Source organism: Neolamprologus multifasciatus, chromosome 20 (assembly GCF_963576455.1).
Source record: "Neolamprologus multifasciatus chromosome 20, fNeoMul1.2, whole genome shotgun sequence".
NCBI classification, from domain to species: Eukaryota; Metazoa; Chordata; class Actinopteri; order Cichliformes; family Cichlidae; genus Neolamprologus; species Neolamprologus multifasciatus.
In genome coordinates, this window is record NC_140458.1 from 24,325,816 (window position 1) to 24,351,409 (window position 25,594).

Below are 25,594 nucleotides of genomic sequence, written 5' to 3' on the forward strand. Positions count from 1 at the left end.
AGCCACACTGACCCAGTGCCTGACATCACAGATACATCCAGCACTGTGAGTGTGTCTCACTGATGAGCCGGACTTTAAAGCTTTTAGGTTTTGGTTGAAAAACGAATATTTATGAAGATGATGCACTCACCTGTTAGTTTTGGTCTTTCACATGATTTATTTGAAGCTTTTCTGGGTAGAAACCTTTAAAAAAATGCTGCCAGTCTAAATATTATAGACTAACATTTAATAGAAGATATAAGCTGTAGAATTTAAATTATTATTTTTAGCAGGAAATTTGGTTAAAAAGAGACTTCACTTTTTCATCTGCATACACTTTTTTTGGAGTGGGGGTAAATTATGTTACCAAGGATACTGTTTCCTATCTGGACAAACTCTTGAAGCCAGCCTTTCAACCCTCTGAGCTACAGACACATTTTAAGTGCACACAGCACTATGAGCGACATTCACAATCCCTCTTCTCAAGTGCAGCTTTCACATCAGCAGAATGAAAACCTTTTGAGTTGGGTGATCTTTGGTGATTATCTTTCAAGTTCACGAATTTAAAAAAAAAAAAATTAGGGTCGGCAAAAGCAAAATTGCTTCAAAATGCTCAAACTTGACGAGTGAAAAGAAATAGAAAATCTAACATTTGTATTTCCTTAACGTGCCTGTGAAACACAAAAACCGATCAAACAGAATCAGCAGCTCTTTTCCTAATGTAGAAGACGTGTCAGGTGTGGTCCTGGTTCCTTTAATACCTTGCTGTTTATCAGAACTGTGCACACCATGAAGTTTATCACAAACATATCTGACGGCTGCTTTTTTTGGCACAGCTGATAGACTTTCTTTCAGCTAAATGACCTGTTGGAGTCGTGGTTCAATAAGTTGTCCGTTTGTGAGAAGAGTCAATTTCATCAAGCAGCAGCTCATTAGCTGACTGGCTGGTTAACTGTCTCAGTAACGGAGCCAAACTCCTCCTTGAGCAGTTTGAACACGTTGTCCGAGAACTCGTCTCACGGCCTGCCGTGCCGTTCAGCTGCACCGGCAGGAGGTCGGGGTGGTGTGGGATGTAAGAGGACAGGCAGTGGAGCTCATTTAGAGTAAACCAGAAGGTGTCCGGATCCACCTGGATTAAGTGTCGGAACACACTGTGCAGGAAAGGGAAAGAAACATGGGAACAGGATTAGCTCTGAGCTGTGTGTTGCTTTTTACGTAATATCTATTGTATGGAAAACACCTTCCTATAATCCAAAGTGACAGACTGAAAGAGTTTTGCTAGCTTTAACATGCGGACCAACAGTTTAACTATAAGCTCATTAACTCAACACTGCCTTTCTCTTCAGGTTTGGTTTTTAAATCACCTCCAAGCAGGAAAACACTTAAGTATATTAAAGCATGTATTTTTACTTGTGGCTGCTATGTTGCTACCCAAACACTTAGATCAATAATTCAGAATGATGTGAGTTATAAAAGGCTGCTTGCATACTGCATTTTTGCTAGTGTGATGGTGAAACGAGTTCCCTTTCAGATTCATACACACAGTATTGGGAGATCACAGCCCTACATGTCCTGAAGACACTTCTATTCACGCCTGTAAGGCAACTGACCTGTGATGATATGCCACATATAAACTCGTCATCACAGTCGTTCCTCACTGTTTATGCTCTTTACCTGGCTAGGAACACTTTTGCCAAGTTTGCTAGCTATTGCTAGTTAGCTCTGTTGTGTGCCAACCTGACGTTAGCTTAACTGCTCCTGTTGGTTTTAGCCACCACTGCTGAACTACATCTGCGTATTTCTGGGAGTTACCTTCTCAAGGGACAAAATTAGTGAGGGTGATATTTAAATAAAGCCCAAAAAGTGATTTACTAAAGATTGCAGCAAAGGATTAAAAGTCTTGTATTACAGGTAATATACTTTAAAGTCATGAATACTGGTGTCTGCAATATTTATAAACTCAGCAGCCACTTGGTTCGACATTAAATACAATTATCTAATCATCCAATTACAGGCAGTATTTCAGTATGTATGTTCAAACTAAGCATCAGAATGGGGAAGAAATGCGGTTTTAGTGACTTGAATGTCGTATGATTGTATTTCATAAAATGCTGATCTACAGGGATTCTTCCAACAGAACCATCCTTAAGGTTTATATAGATGGTCTAATAAAGAGAAAATACCCTGTGTGCTGCAGTTCTCTTGATGAAAATGTCTTGTTGATGCCAGAAGTTAGACATCTTTACGGACCTTCTCCACTGTATAGTGACTGATTCTGCAGAAAGTTGGCAACCTGCACACTATGTGCCCAGCATCCATTGACCCCATGTTGTGATTTTACATGGCTTATCACTTCGTGGCTGAGATGCTGTTGTCTGCATGTCTAAATTCTTGATTTTATAAGCCTGTGGCCATTGAAGTGATTGGAACTCCTGAATTCTGCTGAAATATTTGAATATTAGAGCCAGAATTCAGAATTCAATGTGTAGTGGTGTACCTAACTTTGGTGTACCGCTGCAATATAAAGTCAGATGGCGTTAACTTATTGCCTTCCTAAAAAAAACAACAATAGTTTGATTTGCTAGCCCTACAATGTATGGCCTTTATATTAAACATTTGCTATTAGCAGTAATACAGTTGTTGTCAAATCAACTAAGACTGAAAACTCTGAGATCTGCACTTTAAATATTCATGTATAATTAACTAGCATTCAAAGTATCAGGAAGAAAAAACTATTAGTTATTACTGATTAATAGTTAAACACTCCAAATGTGCTTCATCAGAGCTGTGTGTTGTGGTTTGATTAGAAACAGACTGAAGATTCATTTGCAGGGCCATGTGAGCGCAGATTTGAAAAAACAAAACAAGAAAAAAAACAACAACTTGTCTTTTATAAAAAATATCAGACCATACTAAATTATTATCAGGCAGGACATGCTAGAATTTCGATACCCAAAGAAAAGTACCGCCTTGCACATAGTACAAATTCAGGCTTCACAAACATCGAGGTCTGCTTCAGCTGAGAAAACCAAACACAGGACATTTTTACTATATTTTATTTATATAAAAATCTGATATTTTTTTTACTTTTATCCAGAAATTACAACAGAAATCAACTTGTAAAAGAAAATAAAAAAGACTAAAATGCAACAAAGCCAAGTTAATGTCACGGATTAATCACAGCAGCAGAATACAGTTTGAGCTCGGTGCCTGGTCTTCGGGTGGATCACTCCCTGCAAATATGTTACTCATAAAACTCCAGGAGCACACAGGTGGATGCTGGGGTGGTGGATGGGCTGAAACAGCAGGCAGTGGTGCAGTAGGTTGTGAGGAAAGTGGGGCACGTTACATGTGCAGCTCCAGGCTTCACTCCATACGTGGTTACTGTTGTGAGTGCTTCTTTTATGATTACGTCCAGTGCGTGCACATAATGACGCTTTTATATCCAAAAGAACAAATCCTTTAAAGATATGATCCTGGTTCCAAATATATGGTAAAGATAAGAAGGGAGGAGGGAAAGAAGAGGAACTAGGAAAAAGATGAAAGAGTATAAAAAGTAGACCAAGCCTGGACTTTACCTCTGCTAACTCCTAATGAGCTCAGTAAAACTGCTGAGGTGGTTCAGGTGGAGAATTTCACAGCAGGCTGTTTGCACATCCCTGGATTTCAGAGATCCACTCTTCCTGACATTAAGGAGTGGATGTATGTGGGAAAAAGGGGTGCCTCTTTTTCCTCTACACTTCCCCCACCTTTATGTCTTGAGTCTATTGGTGGCCCAGCTCCCCGTGTTTTCCTTTCCTCCCATTCACCTGGTGCGCCTTTCGTAACCTTGCCAGCTCCTGCTCCCTCCATCCACTCTTTCATCTTCCTCCTCCTATCTCACTCACACTCTGTATCTCTCTCTTTCACCATCCTTCCCAGCAGACATTTAGCAACTCCCTGAGCTGCAAACTGGGCTGCCTTTCAAGCCTCATTTCAAAACATGTCTCTCTCCCTCTCTGCTTACTCTATTTGCCAATTCAACCCACACTCGGCTTCAACCAGGCCTGCTCGCTGTGTGTCAAGAATAAAAGCAGCAGTGCACATTTCAGAGTTAAATGGGATTATTTAGCAGCTGCTTTTATCCCCTTTCTTCCTCCCTTTCTGGGGCTACACTCTTGGCCTGTAGTCTTTTGTGGAATCAAGGTGTTCGGATGGAAGGAGAGGAATAAGAAATACTAAAGAGGAAAGGGCCTGGTGCTGGTAAATTTTGCAGTAAATGAGTAACAGGGTGGAATTGGAGCTGAAGCTGGAGCTGAAACATATTATTTGTTTCAGTCAATGTGTGTTTCTGTCTTTCTCTCTCTGTGACTAAGGCTTGGTAATTGGCTTGCTGCAGGCGTCCCAGAGGTAAGCTGTAGCCAAATCGGTATTCACATGAGTGAGGCTGCAGCCGCTGACTGTTTCTCTGTTGCTCCTTCGTATTCCTTCCATCTCCCAACACCAAATCTCTCCCCTGTCAGATAGAAAGGAGGACAGCGTCAAGTGCCAGCAACGAAAATCAAGCACAGGATTGATAAAGGAAAAAAATAGTCTCCTTCTTTGATGGGAAAAATAAGACCTTTTCTTTTTAGCATGGGTACATCTTAATAATAAAGCAACATGGGCATCATGGCTTAGCGGTCAGCACTGTTGCCTCGCAGCAGGATGCCTTGGGTATAAAACAAGAACAGGTCCTGACTTTGTGGCGTTTATGTGCTCTCCGTGTGATTCTGTGTGTCCAGGAGTTCTGGTTTGTCCAGCCATCAAATAGTGTGCTAGGCTAATGTTGTCCATTTTGGCAAAAGGAAAACTCAAATTTCTAAATCTCAAGAGATTAATTTCCTCATAAAAAACAAGGTTTAAAAAGACAAGAGAGGTTACGCTTCCACTGCTTTACCCCTCTGAGAGAGGTTGCCTGAGATAGTACTAACCAGTAATGGAGTACAAGATAAGCAGAAAATCCTTCAGTGACCTTTAAAGCTTTTGTTTTTTTAAGGCCATACAATGTATTGACACAGACAGGAAGCATGTAAATATAGAGAGACTGTATTTATTAATCCCACTGGGAATTTTTAAGCATAATCTATAACAGCTTGTGCCCAGTGTTCTGTTAGTGGTTGGGTGTAGAAACTCCAGGACTAAAGACCTTGAATCTAACCGAGGTTAGAAGTCTGCCCATGGCTGAGACTCAAGAAAAAGAGCCTGACTTCAGCTATGACATGTGAGAGCTGAGCCCGGCGTCATGCTTCTTCACAGCAGACAGAGCCTTGCTTTGGCAACCAAATGAGCTGAAATGCTCACTGGCCAATTTATTAGATAACGCCGCAACTGCTCATTAGTGCAAATATCTGCTCAACCGATCATGTGACAGCAACATTCGCAACGCAGCTAGAAACTGTCAACAGAAAAACAAGGCCACAGTGGCAAACTCTAAATATTAAATTGAAAATTGTGGGAAAACTATTCCAGCTAGCCTAACAGATCTCTATTCCTCCTCCTGCAATAGAAGGTAGGGTCAGGAAAACAGTGAATCCATGGATTAGTTGTGCCATCTAAGAGGCTAGCAGTGTTGCTGTGATGGTGGGGGATATTTTCCATGACTTTATGTCCCTTAAAACTAATTCAGCATTCTTTAAATTCTATTGCTGGCCATGATCATTCACTTAAGAGCACAACCAACACATCTTCTTTATGATTCTTTATGATGTTCCTTTGAACAAGAACATATTTGAAATAATCTCCAAGTCTTCTCGAGCTGGTTCCACTAAAAACAAGTTAATGACCATTCACTGTACTCGAGCAGCCTTAACACTTACCAGATGTCAAGCGTGTAGATTAATAACATGAACGGTCATCTGACAATCTGCAGCTTTAGCTTGATGCCAACACAGACCAGCACCTTCTTAAAATTGTTCCTAGGAGTAACTGGGACACAATTACCCTCAGATCTCAAGCTGTGAGACATTTTCGGACTGTCTTGCACACACAGCATGCTTAAGATCTCACCAGAGAGTTTCAATTATCAGGTCAAGAGGCTATAAGAGCCAATCCAAAAGCTTTAAAGTAGTTCAAGGTTGTTGTTTTTTTTTAACCATGGAACACCCCAAGAAGTCCCATGTCCCGATATGTAAGAGCTGTTTTGGAGGCACTGACGAGCCCTGCAGCTAGCATGGCTAAAATCCAATCAGGCTCATTTTGTTTCCATCTCACACTTAAACTTTATAATTTCAGCTAATAATACTGTCCAGTACAAATGACAACATGAATGATGTCCTGCAGTGTCTTTCAAAATTTTGTGCACTCTTCCAACTTTAAGAAAAATAAACATTATGAATTTACATCAATTGGATTAATTCAAATGCCACACGTGCATAAAGAAATTATTTTATTTAGTGTTGAACATATCCGCACTACAGTCTAACCAGAACTTACACTATCTTGACTGTTGCCCAAATGCATTTTGGCTCCTTTGTTAGGTGTAGTCTTACTGTGTTTAAATACAGAAGCATCAGAGCCAGTATATGCAAACACTGCTCACAGTTTTTACACTAAAACCATCAGACAACTGTGAGCAGTAGTTATCATTTCATCGTAATAGTTTTCACTATCAAGCACAGGAACAGTGATTAAGTATGCCTGAAAGAACGGCGATGAATTATGTGTTTAGTAAAAATTATGGTATTGCATTGACAGTGTGTTTGGGATCACTGTCATGCTTAAAAATGATGCCATGTGAATCAGACGTTTTCCAGATTGCATTGGATAGTGGATCAAAATCTGACTGCACTTTTATGGGTTAATAATTCCATCAGTTTTGACAAGATCTCCACTGCTGAAACAGAGCACCAAGCCATGACAGAACCTCCACTGTGTTTTACAGACAGCTTTACACCCTCACAGCCATCACTACACTACATTCCAACCTGTGCCAAATTTTTGGCTAATAGCAGAATTTTGCATAGTACTGCATATAAGATCTGATGACGACGATATAATAAAGATCAAAAAGAAGGAATTACCTATAGGGCCCAGATCATAAAAGTACATATACTGACTTCTAAGCAAGTTAGTTCATGAGAAGCAAATTACCTTTGTGACAGAGGATAAAGTGAATGCTGCCAAAATTATCTCGGGTCTATTAGAGTTCTCATTTAATACACAATAATAATTTGTCTTAATGTGACTCAACCACCCATCCGATTAACCCATTTAATAGAAACGATTGGACCTTTTTTCCAAATTACGGTCTACTGTTATATACATTTGGCAGCTCTGCCAAGGCAGAAGGAGACAGCAGGAGGTAGTCACAGTAAGGGAGCTTTGCATTCTAACTGAGAGACCAATACAGTTTATTCTCTGCAAGTCAATGTAAGAAACCGCCGCCTTTCAGGTAAAGCTAACAAATCCTCATCACAATGTTAACACTGTATTTGAGTTCAGGTATGTATACTTTAATGACATTTTTAATCTGTGAAATTATTCTTCACTTTACAGGTGTGTATACCAAAACCATTAAACCTACAGAAACTTGCAGTTATTCTTTTTCCTCTCAGAGAAACAGTTTAGATTTGCAGTCAGTACAGTCTGTACTCTGATTTTGTTTGAAATACAGTGTTAATGTCAAACCGAGGGGCCAGTGAGGCATTTCAAACCAAACTGTCAGCTAAATATATGATTCCAGTGATAGTGGTATAACTGTGGCTGTAAAACTCTATTTATATGGATTTTATTTATTAAGAAATTAGCAATCAGATTTTTTTTCTCCTGATACCCGCTCCCTCATTATTCCACGACAAAATAAGCAGATAAATGATCTGGAGTTTTTCATTATTTCATGACAACTTATAAGAGTTGAACTTCCATTTCAGAGAAGACTCAAAATGCAGTCCGAAGAGTTAATGATCTAAGTGAGAGAGAGAGAGATAGCAGAGTGTTTATGGACTTAACAATTTAATGCATTCTTTAAATACACTTATGCAAAACACAGTGACAAGATGAGCAACACTAAAAGGACTGGGAAATCCTGGAGGGTGACTAAAGTGGATACTCACAGAAATCTTTTCTTGGTGAAGAAAAACCTTACAAAAAACGTACAAGTCAAGAAGTCACTAGAGGGGATAGACATATTGATGTGACAGCCGAATTGTTGTTTTCCCTCTGTACTGCGAAGTACAGATGGCTGACTCAGTCACCCAAACTAAACCCAGCTAAGCAGGTTTGTCGCCCTATGAAGACAAAACTGAAGGCTAAGTATCCACAGCGAGCAGCAGTAAATGATGTCAGAGCATCTTTAGTGAGGAACCTAAATTTGGTGATCCTTGATGGCTACAAGCTTCAGGTAACCACTGATTAAAAAACATTAAAAGTATTAAAAATAATCTTACAAGGTTTAAAATTATTTTAGCTTGTACAGTTTGGAGCCTGTAGGGAGGCTATGTAAGAAATATTTATGGGCCTGACTATGTGCAGCACTTCAGCTGCTGAACTGCACAGTTTAATTGCAATTCTCTTTGAGGTTATGTGTCACAAGAAAGACCCCGTTCTTTTCAAATATTCCACATGATCTGTTTTTAATATTAAATGAGGATCACTCGCTGTGGCTTTAACAGCTTCACGTGTGGTATTTTAAAGACAATCTGAGAAAATATCTGTAGATCATGTTGCTAAGTTACAAGTTCTCAATGTAGAATTAGAACAATGTTTTAACATCTTTTAAGTTGCTAAAATAATATACCAGTGACATGCTAAGTGCTCTGACGTCCGCTGATCAGTGTACGTCCTAATCACTTTCTCTGTTACTGCAGACGGGTACAGATGGCCTCTCTGACGGTTTACTTAATGACTTTTCTCACCTTTTAATTGCAGCTCATTTAAAAGTAGAAAGAGTAAAAGCACAGACTCTGACTGAAGAGCCCTGTGTGGTGAGAGGTTAGAATGTTAAAGCTTACTAACAATAATTCTGCCTGTCCAGGCATTTATTCTCAAAATTGCCCACTCCCACTTAATACGTTATCACGTCTGGCTGAGGCAGACTGTATGTGTTTGCAAGAGAGGACTCAAACACAGACCAAAAACTGAACGTGACGTGGATTTAACAAAAAACAAGCCGTTTATTGAGGCTAGGAAACCAGGTACAAGCAAAGGGCATAGGTGAAAGTAAGCAATAACCTAAACTGGGTTAACTAAAACTAAACATGAAAAACCTGAAACATGGTGAACTGACATGGATACCTGAAGTTGTGACGTGGATGAGCAGACGACCTGACAAGGAATGACTGAAGACACACGGACTAAAAACGGAAACACATGGGGAAACAGCTGACACACATGAACATAACGACGTCACAAGAGGAGAGTAAAACTAAAAACATTGAACATAGGAATACACGACCCCTTCAAAATAAAACAGGAAACATAATGAGATGCAGACATGACAACATGAACTTGACAACATGAGACTCACAGACATGAAACACATGAAGGGCAAGGGAGACTTCACAGGGGTTGAAAACACAAGGGGGAACTAATAAGCAAATGAACATAGGAAACCTAATGAGCTTAAACATACTATAAACATCAAAATGAACTGAAACTCAAAACACTGGATCATAGGACCCAGGATCGTGACACACATCTCCCTCACCACTGCTGGTTAATCTCCTTTTTAAAACCATCTTTACACTGCAGTCCTTGTCACTGTTAGATGCAACGCTGGCTCTGGAAAGGCTGCAGACAGCTCTGTCACCTTTGTGACATGTGGTGTCACCAGCTGCTAACTTTTCATCTGTCAGCGATGAACCTCAGTGGGAGGGTGTGACATTCGTGATGTTCACTCTGTCACTCAGTTCACCTCCACACTGCACAGGTGACCAGCCTGGGGCCACCACTATTGAAAATCAAATCCCAGTTTTGTAGAATGAAACTTATTTTTATAATGCTTAAAAAAAAATAAAATGAGCATTTCATTTCCAGTTTAAGTATCCAGACCACCCTGTCACTTGGACCCCATCAGCCAACTGTAGATTAGAAAAACAAGAAAAAAAAATTCAAAATTCACATCCCTCCATCTTACTTAACTGTGCATCCAGTTTAGGGTCATGCAGCGTTGAAGGCTCTTCCCAGATGTCACAGGGTGAAAGGCAGGGCATACCCTGGACAGATCACCAGCCTCTCACAGGGCTAACATGTAGAGACACACACTCACATTCACACCGACCAGTTAAACCTCCACACTGAAAGGCACCACCTGGCCGGCAGGTTCCAACCAGGAGTCTTCTTTGTTAGGTGATGGATTGTAACATGTCACATTAGGAGTGAGATCATCTCAGTACTCCTCGGACACACAAATGACAGCATGAATACTAAAGGGCATGCACACACACACACACACACACACACACACTGAACAGCTTTGGAAAATTAGAGCAATCCGCAGCCATTATGTTGTGACAGGGACATCAGCGCCTAATGAACTTAATGACTGATGAAAAATCACACAAGCAGCTCATAATTGCATAATTGGTAATGTAATGGCAGAAGCCTGCAGGCCGCTTGAATATTTTCAACATGCTAATGAAAGTATGTTGAGCACAAAGTAAACAAAAATAACAACAACTTCTCTGATCTTATCAATTAAATGGCTTCGCATTTTCTGATTGAACAATCACGTTTCTCAGTTGGGTATAAGAAGAGCTGCTTGCACTCGTAGCTGTGTGTGCAGTTTGGACCTGAGCAGCATCCTGCTGGCACAGCTGGCTGTGGTCCGTATCATCAAAGTCAAGTCAAGTCAAAATATGGTGAATGACAGAGCTGCCACAGTGAAGAGGCATTTTTAGTAATAACATCACTGTCATGCGTTTAGGATGTCAAACTGTTTCACAGTTTAAGGTTTGTATAATAAAACAGAGATGCCCTGATTTATGCTGGGACACCAATGGTTGATTTTCATTGTTATACGAGACTGCCACCTGGTGGTGAAGGAGCTTCAGCTTCAGTTAAATATTACAGCTGGAAAGAGGTAATCTATCTTCACTGTGGTTTTACATAAATGGGCTTCATGTTGCACCAGTCTCCATAAATTGAGGCGTCATACTAAGAATAGTTGTCTTGCTCTGATTTGTCCATGTTGTGGCTGCTTTGATCATTGCCAGATCCCAGGTACAGTTCTACAGGATGATGCACTATGTTGTGTCTTGGTGAAACTGTGCTGTTTGTGAGCACTGTGTCTCTATTCTCTTACCCAGATCCAGTCTCTGGCACAGTGAGCCCAGCCCCTGCAATACAGCCAGCTGCAGTTTGTAGGCCAGGGTGTGTGTGTAGACAGGCCCAGCCTTGGCGCTGATTGGAGCCTGCCGTGCCAGAGAGGCGCTCAGCTTGGGCAGAACCTCTTTAGAAACCCTCCTCCTCACAAAGTCCCCACATGTTTCACCCAGCACACACAGCACCTGGAATGAAATGTACAAAAATGTAATGTACAAAAGCAGCAAGCTGTCAAAATTCAATAAAACCTTCCTGTTGTGTACTCATGGATGAATTATAGTATTTACAAAACTTGGATATATCCAAAAGCTGCATGTAGCTGATGAAACAATTTCCCAGCAGCAGCTCTGAGTGAATAAATGACTGTTTACAGACTTAATGTGTCTGAATTTGTCAGTTCATCAATGAAAACATGAATAACAAATTCAAAAATAGTCCAGCTGATGACAGGAGCTGACGAGTAGTCTAACTTACACCGACAAGTTGAATCAGCTGACACTTGCACCAAAGATCACAAAAAACTAACACCTTCATTTATCACAAAGTCCCACTTTGTGATTCTCTGAGACATTTTAAAAAGCAGCCTCTAAGAAGGCATCCACACAGTGATTTTTCTGTGCTGATAGAAGAAATGTTAGTAGAGTCTTCACATTACAACCCAAAAAAGAAAATAATAGAATTATTTCTGAATGAAGTAAGCCTGTTGTTGGGCAGCATCTTTGATTCGTTCAATATTACAAGTTACTAAACATGACTTGAATAATTTTGACTCACATAATGAAAAGAGAGATTTGTTTTATTTACCCTGAAGGCTCTGAGGACCGCTAATGGGTCATCGGCTGTGAGTCTCTGCAGGAGTGCTGGCCAGCAGCGATGAAATGCTGGTTACTGCCAGTTTTGCAGTGAGGTTCAGATTTCTATGAATCTAAATTACAATGATCCATCTCCTCTACACTCTGAATCTAATATAACCATCACTACAACCTATAGCTTATATTCCACTGGCCCTTAGACAGACCTATTACCTCAGTCTTCTGTCTCATCATCCTCTATTCCAATGCCCTCTGCCAGTTCTTTCTGTTTGCAGTAATTCAGCAGGAATTGGCGAATGCTGAGGTATTCCTGGTCACTGGAGCTCTACCTGGACCTGGCAGATGTACTGGTCCTGCTACAATTGGAAGGAAACCACCTTGCTAAAGGAAAAACAAGACAACAATATGAACATAGGTTTGGTTACAATAAAATAAGTCAGCTGATCAAATCAGTGTGACACAAACACTGATGTTTTTTTTAGAAAGAGCCCATTAGGGAGATTTAATTTATACATATGTTCATTTTTACTGTGAGGGCTTGTAAAATTGCAAACACCTATAGTGCCGCTGTATAAATATTATTATGAATATTAATTCTACAGCAGAAAACAACTCGGCATTTAAACCTGTCAGGGTCCTGGGTCCCTTGACCCAGCATGTTTAGTTCTTTGTGCTTTTTGTATTATTGTACTTGTGTGAGTTATTCTATGGTTTCTAGTTTGATCCCTTGCCCTTCATGTTTCTGTGTACCCTCTGTTCTGTGTAAGTCTGTGTCTGCATGTTTGAGTTTACCTCTGTGTCTTTTGGTTCTTAGAGTCCTCTACCTTATGGTTTGTCTCTGTGTTTCTTAGTTGCTGTCTCCACCGTGTCAAGTTTGCGTCTCTATGTCGTACTTCCTGTTTTACTTTGAAGGTCTCTGTCTTATCTCAGTGTGTTCAGCTTACGCTTCCTTGTCTCGTCAGTTCTGATTTCCCCCAGCTGTGCTCTCCTTCTGTGTCTCATTCCCCTCGTTACTTCCCAGTGTATTTAAACCCTGTGTTTCTCTGAGTCAGTGTCGTGTCGTCCCTCAAGCTGTGTGTTTCCTTGTGTGCCTCGCTGCAAAGTGAGTTTATATTTTCCCAGTTTAGTTTTGTATGCTTTTCCCCTGCCAGCCAATAAAGCTGAGTTTTTTGAGTTCATCCCTTGAGTCTGAGTGCCTGCATCTTGGGTCCTACTCCTGCCTGCCACACGGCGATTCATGACAAAACCATCATGATGTATTAAAAGTTTCCAAAGATACTGATAATTTGATAACAAGTTATTTATCCTGAAGTGTACTCATTGATAGAAACTTTGAAAGGCTCTGCAGAAAACATAAAGTTAAGCAACATAAAAAAAATGTGGCAGAGCATGCCACGAGTTACATTTTCTTCCTTGTCCTCTTTGACTCCCAGCATATGTGAGACTCAAGCTGATATCACTGTTGAAATCTTACCCAGTGCCTTCATGAGCGCGTGCAGCGCGGAGCAGAAAAGAGCAGCTGTGCGCTCGTAGCTGAGATCCAGAGCCGTCAGCACATCCTGAACGATGTCCCCTACCAGCGGCAGCAGGCTGCAGTCAGAGTGAGTCAACATAACTGTCAACACCCGTGGAGCCTGGCCAACAAGACAGGATTATAATGAAATACAGTACAAGCTCAGGGCATCACAGGCTTAAACAGACAAAGGAGGAAATCGGGTAAACCCTCCAGCAGTCATTTCTGTGTCCATTTTGGGCTAAAAACAAAAACATGTCATAACTACCTGTGGATGCTGGCTGAGCCTCTGAAGGTTGAGTGAAATGTCATTAATTAGGTAGTCAGAGTTCTCATTGATCAGTTCCTTGAAGGAAGCGTATCCACAGACCTTACTGATGTCCCACATGGAGCTCAGTGCCGCCTGGCTGACCAGCAGCGTCTCCTCACCAGCTTTCTCCAGCACAGGATACAGCGAGGTCATCAACAAGGGACGGAAATCGCGGCCCAACGCCTGAGCACAGCAGGCGATGCCCTCGAGTTTGATGCACAGCTGCCAGATGTTGCGGTTGAGCTGGTGGATCGTGGATGTTGATGATGAAGGAATCACTTGGAGAGAGCTTGTATCTGAGTTGCCGGCATCACTGTTGGATATGGAGAGTAGTCTGGATGGACTGAGCAGCTACGCAAGGAGACAAAACACATGTTAATGCACTGCTTTCTAACCACTTTTACACATGTACTGCAGACCTGAGGTTTTCTAGATATTATCCATGCACGTGAGAACGCAAATGTCTGACACAGTTAGATCAGACATTAAACAGCTTTTAGCCTTCCCACAAAAACAAAAACCACACAGGCTGTTATAAAATGCTCATCCTACCCACTCATATGTAAAGTGTTAAAATCAATGTGTGGCCCACCTGACACTAAGAGACAAACTTGAATACAAGAGCAGTAATAATAATAATAATAATAATAATAATAATAATAACAATAATAATAATAATAATAATGATAATAATAATGACTGGATTTTAAAAAGTTTAAATTTGTTCAGTAGCCCATTGAACGGCAGAAATTAGGTTTTCTTTTCCAAAGTAAGTAAAAGGAAAAAACGAACATGAGTACGAACTTCTCTGTGAACGTACCCTGAATGATGATATGTGATGAGCTTGAACTTGATTGGCTAAAAGAAACTAATTTAGCTAACTTAAGAACATGTCGTGTGGCAAGATAGATGCACTTAAATGTTTTAAGTCATTTAAGCCAAATTGACACCAAATTTCAACTTTGTGAGCTGACAGTTTTGGGATTTCTGTGTTTTAGATTACAAAAATAAAAGAAAAAGATCTACAGATTCAGGTTTGTGGTATGGCCTGTGGTATGGTCGTCACTATGGACATCACTGGCGTTGATTTAATACCCACCCCCCCCCCCCCCCCCCCCCCCCAATCTTTACCGAGTACCATACATTGCCTCACATCACAGTTCTTGTGTTTCCTTTTCAAAAGTTTTGTTGTGCTCAGAGAAATCAAATATATCAAATTTGCATGGCTTTCTTCAGCCTGCCAGGTGGTGCAGAGAACCCTGGCCAGCCCCTGGCAGCCTGAACCACAGACGGGCACCGGTTTGGTTCTCACTCAGTCGCTCATGCTGTAGGTTCTCCCTGGTAGGGGGATTTCTGGGTTGCGTTCCCCCTAAGGAATCACAATTTTTTTTCTTTTCTTTTTTTGGGTGCTGGGGCCCTGTGTTTATGAAGCTGGGATTCGTGGGACGTCTTTGTTGTCATGGCTACCAAGAAAAACGTCAGCTTGGGGGAGAGCGTAGCGCTGATAAGCACACACTCATTCATGGATCATCACATTGCCATTAGCAGTCCACACACCAGTAAAGATGAAGAAGAAAACACTACTTAGGTGTCTTTTCATTTCATTGTTCACTCTGAAAACAACACTGTTACTCTAGAATTGCACAAAACTGCTTGATGCACCAAACCAAAGTTTTCAGCCACAGCTTATGATCCAACATCTGTGTTCTGAAATGTATTTCCTCAGATTGAAGCTGGCTGGGTGAAAGAAAACAACTTGCCCTATCTCTTTCTTCTTTTCTTTTGTTTTTTTTTTATAATCCCCACATTATCACTCGCTCATTTTCTTCCGCTTAACCAAAGCAAGTGGCAGCAACCTAAGCAGGGTATTCCAGTCAAATTCTCCCCCCTTACTTTACGTAATCTTTAGCTGATACAGGAAATACAAAGCAGTTGAGTCAACTGGCATTTCCAAAAGTACACATGCCCACTTCAAAGCTATAATTTTCGACATTGCTGCATAATCTGTCCATTATACTAGAGCTGCTATTCCTACTGTTTTATTTCATGATCGCAGATGTTAAAAGTCAAGATCATAAGTATTCTCACCAAGTTCATCATGAAGATTATTAAGTGAATTACTGGGCACATGCATACTTTATGGACACTGAACAAACCCCAGTATTTTTCATAAAGCTCCACTCCAGTAAAAATAACAGGCAACAAGATTCACTTTTTACATACTGTCAGATGTGTTCTGGCACTAAATTTAGTTTTCAGGATCCATAAAGATTCACCTTAGTTATCTATTTATTTATTTCTTTAGGATTATGGTGATATTTTCACTAGAGAAGTATGCCATCTTAGCTATTAACTGTAGATCACAACTGAAAGCAGCAGCGAGGACTGATGTACAAGTAATTGGATTTCAAATAGCTGTAAATAAAATTTGAAGTCCTTTATGCTCTCCTGTCTTTACATTGTTACTTCAGAGTTAAACTGAGTACACAAAGCATTCAGATATTAATCAGAATGTTGTATTCAACAAAATAAAATGCTTTATATGTATACTTATAGCTTGTACCTACTACTTATAGCAACATATGCAACATATGTACTTGATTCCATATGTTTAACTGTGCTGTACATGTTTCTGTCTTTAAAATAATGCCACTTGCTGTTTGTTTGATTTACTAGAGAAATGAAAGACAGTAAATGAATATCAAGTTATTACAATTTGGGGTAATATATATTTTATTCTTTTAACCTCCTAAGACCTGGCGTCCACATATGTGGACATCACATTTTGGGTTATTTAGACCAAAATACTTAATTTTGCTCTACAAGGGCCTGATATCCACTTACGAGGACATTATACTGCTGCTGTTCTATCAAAACTTTAAATGAATATCCTCATATGTGGCTCTCAATTTTCTTAGAAACAAAAATCAGGTAAAAAAAAAAAAAATCTGGTTGTTTTTACATTCATCGGGTCCCAATCAGCCCAATCAAATATCAAAGAGAAATTAAAAATGCATACCGTTGAAGAGTTCGGGTCTTAGGAGGTTAAGATGACCCTCATCCAGGTCACACTGCTTATAGGCATTTTCATAACCATAACCAGATAGAGCTGGAGTCATTTAACCTCTATAGAACCATGCTGTTGTTCAGGAAGTATGTTTCATTTCAGCTGTCTTGTTGGGATTAGTCGGTCGTGTGAAGCATAATAACCGAGTTTTCATATATATATTTCTGAACCAGGAGAGCAGCAACAAGTGTATATAAGGTATAATTCTGTAATGGAAGGCTTTAGGACCCAGGGGACCCAAAGGAGGGTATAAAAGAGGAAATAGCGGCAGGTGCTCTTCTTCGGGGAATTTAATCTAGTAGGGCACAGGTAAGGGAACTGGTGGGGTTTCTGAAGGATATATGTGTTTATGAAAGAGTGTAGGGTCCTTTTTTTTTTTTTTTTTTTTTTTGGTTTTGTATTGTTTTTTGGATACAGATTGTAAGCTCACTGTCTGATCCATACTCATCCATATAGTAGGAGGCGGTAATGCTCCTTTACGTTGGTTGCCAACTGCCGTTAAACACAAAGAAGAAGAAGCGGGTGCTCTTCTTCACTCTCTTGCACTGACAAGCTGCTGTGAAGGTGAAGAGCCTGAGATGGAGCTTGAGAAGTTCCCCTCAAATACAAAACATAACAAAACGTGTCTTTTAATTTCTCCCAGTCAAAGCACATGCCTGCTTGCTTGATGACTCATTTGGAAAACTCCAAAACACAAACTTAACAATGTGGTGTACGCTGTACAGTGTAGCGAGGAATGCCCAGACCTCTACATTGGAGAGACCAAACAGCCACTTCACAAGCGCATGGCACAACATAGAAGAGCCACCTCCACGGGACAAGACTCAGCTGTCCATCTGCATCTAAAGGACAAAGGTCACTCTTTTGAGGATGCCAGTGTTCACATTTTGGACAGAGAGGACAGATGGTTTGAAAGAGGAGTGAAAGAAGCCATTTACGTCCACTGTGAGCGACCATCTTTGAACAGAGGCGGTGGCTTAAGACACCAACTGTCTGCCATCTATAATCCAGTTTTGAGATCCCTTCCCAGACGCCTTAACGCCCACTCACATCCTGGGCCATCTGACCTCAGGAAATCACATGATAGGGTGGGGCCATGTTTCACAATGAGCTCACCCGAAACCCTGGCTGATTGTGACCCACACCCGTTTTCACACCTTGGCTCATGTGATTAGGTAGAGGATCATCAGGGGGTCCTTTTGTCCCTCCTTTGGGGGGATACTCCCCCCACTGTTCCCCGCTTGAAGTATGCACACATTAAACACACACAGCAAGCGAGCGAGCAAGAGAGAGCCCGAGCGTGCACTTTAAATATAGGAATTTTTTATTGCTTCTATTAGCCTGTCATGTAGCGCAAGGTAATAACAGGCGGGCTCTTAGCAGAGTCGAAACAGAGATTTCATAGGTTTGATCCCTCGGCGTGCCTATATCTGTAACTTCTCTGCTAAGGGGGACCTGGGTGCGCTAAACTTCCAGGAACCCGACCATTTAACAAATAAAGTAAATATTGCAAAAAAGGTAATTAGATTACTGTTACTTTCCCATAAGCATGCTGCGTTACTGTGTTGCTAAACCTTGATTTTGTTTGCGAGCATGTCTCATGACAATGATGTAAACGAGTGCAACGTTCATGGCAACAGCTGTGTGCAGATCAACAATGGATAATATATCGAGTGCGGGAGAGAGTATGGCAGCGTTTAAAGTGTGGAAGTACTGACCTTAGTTTTTAAAAAGTAACTAAGTAACTAATTACTTTTGAAAATAATTAATCAGTAAAGTAACGCAATTACTTTTTGGGGGAAGTAATCAGTAATTAGTTACTGATTGGGTAATTAGTTACTGATCAAGTAACCTGACCAACACTGGTCATGTTAGCACGTTACCTTCAACAGGTGGGGCTTAATAAAGAGGCACACACTCGTTTCACTGCAGGGTCCCTTCATTCATCACATAATCCATGTCGGGCAAAGTGTAAATCCCGAGGCTAAAATCACTTTTTTAAATTGTAATTTAAAAAATGGGTTTTGAAATGAGGTTTTTCAAAAACATTTTGAAAATCACTTTTTTAAAAATTGGAATTCAAAACTGAATTTACAAATGCAGAATTTATTCTACAATTTATTACTTAATTACATAATTCTTTATTTCGATGCGTGTGGCTCTTTTGGTCCTTCATAAAGGTAGGGGAAATATTTTCACTGTAATTATTATTATATAATTATTAGCTTAAAAAATCCAGACTTTACAAAGGGAAATAAGGTCCAGCTAAGTAGAATTCAGTATTCTTGGCTATGTGGTATGAATTCTAACCAATCAGACTTCCTGTGCTATATTTTAACTGGAAACCCTGTCACGATCCAGGGCCGCACAAGACAGACTCTTAGTGGAATTTACGCAGAGGCACAGAAATAACGTGGTTCACAAGACTTTATTTCAATAAAGCACAGAATTGTCAAAAAAAGAAAAAGTGTCCTCTCTAAACTAAGGTTTTCGCAATAAAACGACGAAACAAGGATGATAACCGAGAACTTTTGTAGAGTTATGAAACAACAATAATTTGCTACAAAGGCTAGAAAAGAAAAGCTGAGATTTAAGAAAAATGCTCCCTTAATCTCATTTTTAAAATATTAGGAAACACTGTAGAGAACACTCCTTCCTTGTTGGCTACAGTCATCACTTCATTTAAAAATAAAAAGCTATACAGTGAAAACGTTTGCTTAATCAAAAAATGACTGCATAGACTTGTAGTCAGTCATTTGACAAAGTTTTGCAACCTCAAGTTGCCAAAAAACTACTGTAGGTTGTTCCCTGTCACAGCAGGTAGCTCTGCATGTTTGATTTGGAAGAGTTTTACACTCAGTGTCCTTCTGACATAACCCCAAAGTTATCTGCTTCTGGAATCCAACTAGCAATTCTTTGTTTATTAAGCAGACACGTTAACCACTACATCTCTGGAGGCATACAACAAAGCTGGGAAGATTTAGTGAGTTTCATTCACTATCATGTGTAACAGTGAACCCAGAAGAATCTGTCTGCTGGGCTGAAACCTCGTAGAGCCATCTCAAATCAGCAAAGGCCTTTAGTGTGACCATGTCTGATTTTCATAAGAATTTTAAGGTTTGTAAATTGGTTAAGTTTGGACATATATGATTGCTGTGAAATTTAAGCTTAATGTATAAAATACTTTTAAAGATTTAAAAAACAAATTCTCCATCAACCCACTTAAATCAAAGGTAAAAGCCTGAAAAAGAAAATAAATTCTTAGTTACAACATTTGGTATGTTGTTATTCCACTGTTTTAAATTAAAAAAAAAACAAAACATTTTAAATGAATTGCAATTGAAATCTCATGTTATTGGCATTTTATTGACATTGGCCAAGCTTTTTTTTTTTGTGGTTTTGGGTGACAAAATTTCTGTTATATTTGAGTTCTTTATCCATTCATTCATCCCTGTCATTATTATCAGTTTTCCACGTTATTTTTTTTTTAGCGCATTTACTGCACAAAGGCCTAATTCACATCTGAGATAAATCATTTCAAATTACTGAAGTTGAGAGGAATGCACTACAAAAGCAACTGATCTTTCAACCATGCTTCTTTCTCTCATAGAGATGCGAAGAAAACATGTGAGTAAGAGAAGTAAGGAGACCTGTTAGTAGTGATGCCCGCTCAAAGCTGACGCTCTGGCTTGTGTGTCCAAAAAAAACAACGACGCACTGCATTCAGTGGTTTATAAGGAAATTAATCATTTGTGGGGTTTGATCATTCCACTGATCATTTTATTGAGAGATATGGAGCCAGCGAGGAAGGGAGGAGGTGGTTGATTTTAGTCATTCGAGTGGGTTTGCTAGGTTTCTGTTCTTGTTGTTTGCTTTTGTTTTGTGTGGGGGTTTTTTTTATCTGTAAATGTGAAAATGTAAACTGTTTTAACAAAACAAAAATCTGCTTTTCATAGTACAAATATCATTTAAAAACTTTAGAAAGCCTTCCATTTGACTCTTTAAATTTTAATAAAATTAAAATATATATTTTATTTTTAAAAAAATCTTAAAATGTTATTCTACAAAATGTGCAGCAATTTAATGTGTTTAGTCTTTTTAGGTGATAGCCTGTGGGACCCAGGTAGACCGTATACCTGCATCTCTCCCGACTTGCATTGCAGTTTATCTGCACTCCAGCTTCTTCTGTTTTAAATGAATAAAACCAAACAGGATAACCCTAAATGCATCATGTTTTTACTTTACAAGTTCATAAGCATTTTCCCTTTCCAGTTTCATACCCCTGGTCAAAAATATGTATAAGAAAATTGGCCTAATATAATCTTATTTATAAACATACCTGTCTCGTGATTAATTGTATAAGTACATGGAGGCAGGACCTCACAGCAGAACCATATTCCATAATGTGCTGTACAGTATCATATGTATCTTATATGTATCTTTCATCTACTGTATTTACCAACATCAAGTACTGACAAGCAAAGAAAGACCACACCATGACACATGTTTAAATAAGAAAAGTTTATAGTTTAAATTTATTAATTAAACAAATAGACATATTTTTCCCCCATGTTCAAAGCAACACAAGCGTGGCCCATTATCAGACAGAATTGGGAACTCAAGTGGTCAGTCATAATGAAGCCGTTTAATTTTTAGATTCAAGCTGCTCGTCATATTTTGCTTCGTTTGGCCATGATGCTACAAACACCAGAGGGTGCTGTTATTCCAACCCCATCAAACTGGATCACTAACGCTCTCTGCAGTGCAGCCAAGGAAAAGGCAACAAAAGACAACAAATCAAGTTTTCTCTGGCACAGGGGAGTATCATGACCATCACCATTAACATTTTTATTTCATCTGTAGTCTACTATCTGCACAGGATGTACAGGATGAAACCGGAGACTGTAATGAACCACACCAGGTTTTATAACTGAGAAAGAGTCATATAATGAGGTGAAAAAAGAAGAGCAAGATTACAGCCAAAGCATTTATGACAGACTAACATGTACTATGGCCAAGGTCTCATACCAAGCAGGAGGCAGGGCTTTTTGATCTCAGGCTTGGATTTAAAAGCGCTGCCTCCTGCTTCCTAAGCAAGGAGGTGACTGTTTGAGACTCCTACAGGTGAGCAAGATCTTTATATAAACATTAGCATATGAAGTGAAAACTGATTTTTGAACATTTGGCAATCTCCTGTGTAAAATATTACATCAGTTAGTGATAATAATCAAACAGATTTACACACAAATCTCAAAATTATGATCAAGATTATGACCTAAAAGTATTTTATGGACACTTGATATTGTGTTATATACACCAAGACAACTCTCTCTGAACTCGCTGTTTCAGAGCGCAGTGAACCTGTACAGGGAAGCAGTGAGTGAGCAGTGATTCCAGTAGATCAGTCTCTGAAAGGAAGGAGAAGTTTTCACATGGAGTCCAACGGTACCCCCAGCGTGCAATACGACCGCTGGAATGAGGAAAATATCAATATGAACGTGGAGGCTTCACAGCCTGTTCTGCGAAGGTGAGACTTGAAATGATGCATGGCATTAAAGTCGCATATTTCCCAGTGGTATAGAGAAGCAAAGCTACAATGCACTGAATAGAAACAGAACTACATGGATGAGATAAAACATAAAAATATAATGTATAGGTTTGATGGGGGGCATTGCAAATTCAGTTTCAAATTCAGCATTATACGAAAAATATACCCACAAGTATTGTTTTAACCTTTTAAGCCTGAACCACTAAATAATTGATTCTTCCTCCCCTTCTCTGCCATTCACAGGATCTACAACAGAATGTGCACCGGCAACATTGGAATAGCAGTGAAGGTTGCAGGAGCTGTAGCTGCACTGGTGACTGTTTACATTATAGGATACGTGACTGGATACCACATCCATCGATGCCCGTAGAATGAAGGAAGCCATCACAAGATAAAAGTGCATGGACAAACCATGAATTTATACAATGCTACGTTAACAGTAAAATTAAAATCAACTCATATTTCAATTTTTATGGAAAAAAACACAAATCTGTGGCCTTGTGTGGGATTCAGTGCCTCTGATAAATCTCATGTCCACCTTCTTAATAAAAAGAAGCTGAAAGCTGTATTGCAGTCCTGGTGGATAGTTGTTGCTACTGTAAAACTACAGTATCACTGGGCACTCAGTTGTATTTTAAAATGCAATTGTATCTGAATGTTTCTTGCCAAATTCATTCATTCAAAGGAAATTCACTCTTAACTGACATCAAGCACTGACAGCATTTTCTGAACTCTAGACAGCCTTTTCCTTTTTTGCTGCACACTGATTTCACTATGCTTTTCAGCCCATAATTAGTTTTCCAGCATTATGTAGCAAAGACATACTGATTTGTACATTCAATGGTATTTGCAGCTCCTAGATGAGTGTTCCACTTTTCAGAAATGCATCTAAACACAATCATCAGTTAAACTGTGCAGGACTGGCTGATTACACAGCTTCTTAAAAAGGAGTGACTGCAGCAGTTGACTTGTTATAGTTTGTGAAACACCCTCCACAAACATTCACCAGCAACTACACAGGAGTTTAATGTCCCAGTTATTAGCGCATTACAATTATCTTTAAAAAAAATTATCAGAAAAAGCAGCAATGATGAATTATCCTTATTATGGAGACTTTTAACACTCATGTATACATGAGTGTTAAAGGTATAGCAGAATTTTATGTGCTATAGCACATAAAATTCTGCTTTTAAAAAGAGAAATTAAGTTAATCAAAACTAACTGTGGCATTCTTGACTGATGCTTAGGTTAGAAATATAACAGCATCTAATGTAGTATTTCTGAATGAATCTGAATAATGCCTAACTAAACTCACAGTTTGCTGGACGTTTCACTGCAGCTCCTTTGTAATCATTCCTTCTTCTAATGCTCTGCTTTGAGAACTCACTTTTTGTTTCAAATAAATCCAACTTTTACTTTCATACAGTGTCTGTTGTTTATTTCATGCATTCGATTACCCTCTGGAAAACCTGCTCCAGATATTTACCATAGTCATATATTTGTGTTTATTACACCTGAAATATTAAAGTATAAGGGCATCAAATCTTTCACTGACATTTTGACATTAACCCCTTTGTAACATGAGAACAAAGTGGACAGGCTGTTTGGACTAGGAAATGACATGAAAGATTTGAAAGTGCACATTTAACGCTCTACATTTTTATTCTTTTACTCTGCCCTATCTATAGGGTAGCTTTTGTATGATTCACTTTTCCATACATTCATCTGTTTCTACCATTTATACAGTAGAAAAACTGATGGATGGATGTTTAAAATAATCTTTATGTATCCTATGATTGCCCTCAGTGAGCTCCCAAACAACATCCACTGTTTTAGCTCCTGTCCCTTTAAGACCATCTTTTCTTAAAGGCAGCTATTCTCTGATTGGCTGTCATAAGTGCCAATCATTCCTCAAAGATCCCAGGTAAACAAAAAAACAAACAAACACTTGACTTTTAGTTCTGTGTTTATTTCAAAGTGTTAAACTCAGATCGCCTTCATGTCTTTATTCAGAATACTAATATCCTACAAGTATTGAATCTACAAAAAATGTCTCCATTGAAATGAGATGTAAGATAAGATAAGATAAGATAAGATAACCTTTATTAGTCCCACACGTGGGAAATTTGTTTTGTCACAGCAGGAAGTGGACAGTGCAAAAGTTATGAAGCAAAAATTAGAATACAATAAGAATAAATACAGTACACAACTGTACAGAATAGAATAAATAAAATACTATATACAGTAGAATAAAATAGAATAAAATATACAATAAGAAAAAAATAGAATACAAATGCTATATACAACTGAGTAAAAAATACAAGGACATATTCTACCTAATATGTACAGTATAATCTGCTGTTTACAAAAATAAATGATTAAAATGTAAAAAAAAAACAGCAGCACATTTCTGTTGCAATGTAAAACAGATATATATCTGGCTGCAATGGGGCACATAGTGCCACTATAACTGACATGCACATCAGTGAGTTTATTGAGTTCATGTTCTTTTTGTCCAGGTTAGCTCCAGTGGATCCGGTGTAAATCACTTTAAGAGCAATTTGAAAGTCTTTCTTAACTATGAACAAAACTGTGATAATGAGGAAGGAAATGTAACTCCGGTAGCAATAAAGATATCTGGATAACAAGTATAGTACAATAATTTAACAGCTTGCTGTGTCATCAATCAGTCTGACTTTCTACTACAAATTACAGTGGGTCTTCTTTATTTTATGCAATTAAAGAAGCGATCATCACTGAGAAAATATATGCTTATATATAAATATATAAGATCTGATTATAAACATGAGCTCTAATCCAGCAAATATTGCCTCCATATATGACAAAAAGGACTCCAAGCTGAGGAAATTATTCTCTCAATTCAAGAACACTAATGACTTTTTCTTAGACATCTTCTTAGCACGGAAAGGGAATACAGATGGAAAAATAATGAATGAATTCATGATTTCTGAGGCTCACTAAATAGCGAGCCATATTATTTCTGCAGCCACGTGGACGTTTTTACCTCGCTTTCTAATGTAAAATTTAAACCACAGATGTTAATGCAAGGGCATAAAAAGTATGT

General features: G+C 39.1%; 1 protein-coding gene across 4 annotated transcripts; it reads right to left on the minus strand.

The window, feature by feature from the left end:
- Positions 1 to 549: 549 nt before the first annotated feature.
- tti1 (TELO2 interacting protein 1) lies at positions 550 to 14,576 on the minus strand. 4 transcript variants are annotated; one of them, XM_085145310.1, is made up of 5 exons: positions 13,853 to 14,576; positions 13,546 to 13,705; positions 12,285 to 12,452; positions 11,240 to 11,444; positions 550 to 4,474 (listed from the first exon to the last, which is right to left on the minus strand). In XM_085145310.1, exons 3-5 carry the CDS (start codon positions 12,303 to 12,305, stop codon positions 4,392 to 4,394), a joined length of 309 nt encoding a protein of 102 aa, XP_085001436.1. In that variant the 5' UTR covers positions 12,306 to 12,452; positions 13,546 to 13,705; positions 13,853 to 14,576; the 3' UTR covers positions 550 to 4,391. The 4 variants fall into 4 exon arrangements, with proteins under 4 accessions (XP_085001436.1, XP_085001434.1, XP_085001435.1 ...); XM_085145308.1 differs by having other exon boundaries at positions 12,064 to 12,452; positions 13,853 to 14,537; XM_085145309.1 differs by lacking the exon at positions 550 to 4,474 and having other exon boundaries at positions 6,078 to 11,444; positions 13,853 to 14,537.
- Positions 14,577 to 25,594: the final 11,018 nt, after the last annotated feature.

What these genes read in the sequence shown, in the direction of transcription:
- tti1 (XM_085145308.1), bottom strand. Translation starts at nt 14,047, where the DNA reads ATGACCTCGCTGTATCCTGTGCTGGAGAAAGCTGGTGAGGAGACGCTG. An exon ending in GGCTCAGCCAGCATCCACAG is followed by an intron (nt 13,706 to 13,852) that starts GTAGTTATGACA and finishes CTTGTTGGCCAG; the next exon opens with GCTCCACGGGTGTTGACAGT. An exon ending in CGCGCTCATGAAGGCACTGG is followed by an intron (nt 12,453 to 13,545) that starts GTAAGATTTCAA and finishes TTTTTCCTTTAG; the next exon opens with CAAGGTGGTTTCCTTCCAAT.